The sequence below is a fragment of the Amphimedon queenslandica genome, unplaced genomic scaffold (genome assembly GCF_000090795.2).
Source record: "Amphimedon queenslandica unplaced genomic scaffold, v1.1 AMPQUscaffold_3819_Cont24191, whole genome shotgun sequence".
NCBI classification, from domain to species: domain Eukaryota; kingdom Metazoa; phylum Porifera; class Demospongiae; order Haplosclerida; family Niphatidae; genus Amphimedon; species Amphimedon queenslandica.
The window spans coordinates 1-1,449 of record NW_003555858.1 but is presented as its reverse complement, the minus strand read 5'-3'; the positions used below and the strand labels follow the sequence as shown (position 1 = coordinate 1,449).

General features: G+C 38.9%; 1 protein-coding gene across 1 annotated transcript; it reads right to left on the bottom strand.

Annotated features, from left to right (window-relative positions):
- Positions 1-330: 330 nt before the first annotated feature.
- On the bottom strand, positions 331-912 carry LOC100637064 (methionine aminopeptidase 1-like; the record flags this gene model as incomplete). The annotated part of the gene is made up of 3 exons (XM_003391948.2): positions 714-912; positions 539-649; positions 331-477 (listed from the first exon to the last, which is right to left on the bottom strand). Coding segments are annotated over exons 1-3 (426 nt in total), but the record flags the coding sequence as incomplete, so codon positions are not given.
- Between the last annotated feature and the right edge of the window lie 537 nt (positions 913-1,449).

Here is a 1,449-nt window from a genome sequence, read left to right as displayed (position 1 = left end):
GGATCCCCTCCAAAATCACCCAAATTTTTATTACATTTTCTGATACATATTGATGCACTTATGCTGTGTAGAAAGTTTGAGTTGATTCCGACTTCAACTTTTCGAGTTACAGCCATTTTAAAAATGAGCCAAAATCTGAAAAATACCCAAGGCTATAGCCCATGGTTTTTTCAAAAAAATGGCTCCAAAATCACCCCCAATTTTTATTACATTTTCTGATATATATTGATGTACTTATACTACGTAGAAAGTTTGAGCTGATTCTGACTTCAACTTTTCGAGTTACGGCCATTTTAAAAAACCAAAAACACAATAGTATTCCACACTTACTCGTCCAGTTTTCCTCATTGCTTTTATTTCACGAGGCGACAGCTGCTTTATCTGTCCACTGCTCTTTGCCAATCTCTCCGACCGAGGTACCCCGTCCTCAGAATAATCTGGACGCGATATATGACTAGGAACACTCCTGGTCGGGGTCTAAATGGGCGGGGCAGTAAAGGATTAATTTGATTGGTCGATGTGTAGTCACATGACTTACAACAGGTGCGGGTCTGAGTGGTCCGGTGAATTTAAACGAAGGCCATGGATTATAAGAGCTCGTCTTCTTGTGTACAAGCTTATGTGTCCCCCAAAAACCTTTGAAACAATCCTAATGAATTATAAAGTAGAATGTAGCGACATAACACAAATTACACTCAGCATTTTTCAATTACTTGCGAGCAGAAGAAGCTTCCAGCAATACTTAGTTTAATACAAGTGGGGCACTGTAGTGCGGCTGGTTTATCACATCCTTCAGTTTGACAGAATTGCTCTTCAGTCTCAGCTTTCTCTTCAATTTTTTTAGTTTTTGAGTCTTCTTCTACCACACCGTTATCGGCCATTTTGATTTGGGCGTGTCTAACCACGCCTAGGTCAATAAATTAATTAGTAGTTATTAAAATTAATTTTATTAATAATCAATATAATAATCAACACAATAATAAGTATAAATAGTAAGAATCAGAGTTGATTACAAGTATCAATATGCATTAATAAACACTCGAGAGTCAACTTGCAACAGGAACGAGTTGCTAGGCAACGCATTTTGAGCGTGGCAAGATGGGCGGGAAGTACCGCAGAAGTAACTAACGTCAGATAACGTAATCCTTTAAATAGAACAGGCACATTAGTAGGTAGTTCGTCTTTAACACTAAATGTCAGCTGGTTTGGTATTGGCAATGGGTGGCAAACAGCTGGTTCTATACTTTGTAAAATATTCGAACTATTCTCAATCACTGAAGGAACAACACCTAGCAAGCTGTCATCTTTCTTCATCCATTCTCTCGTAGTAACTAGGTATTCTTTAAGCTCCCCGCTCTTCCAAAGACTGAGGTTGTCGGCTAGTAGTTTCTTGGGGTACTCAGTGAGAGAAGGTTTCACTTCTCCCCACTCTAAGTCTTGTAGCCATTG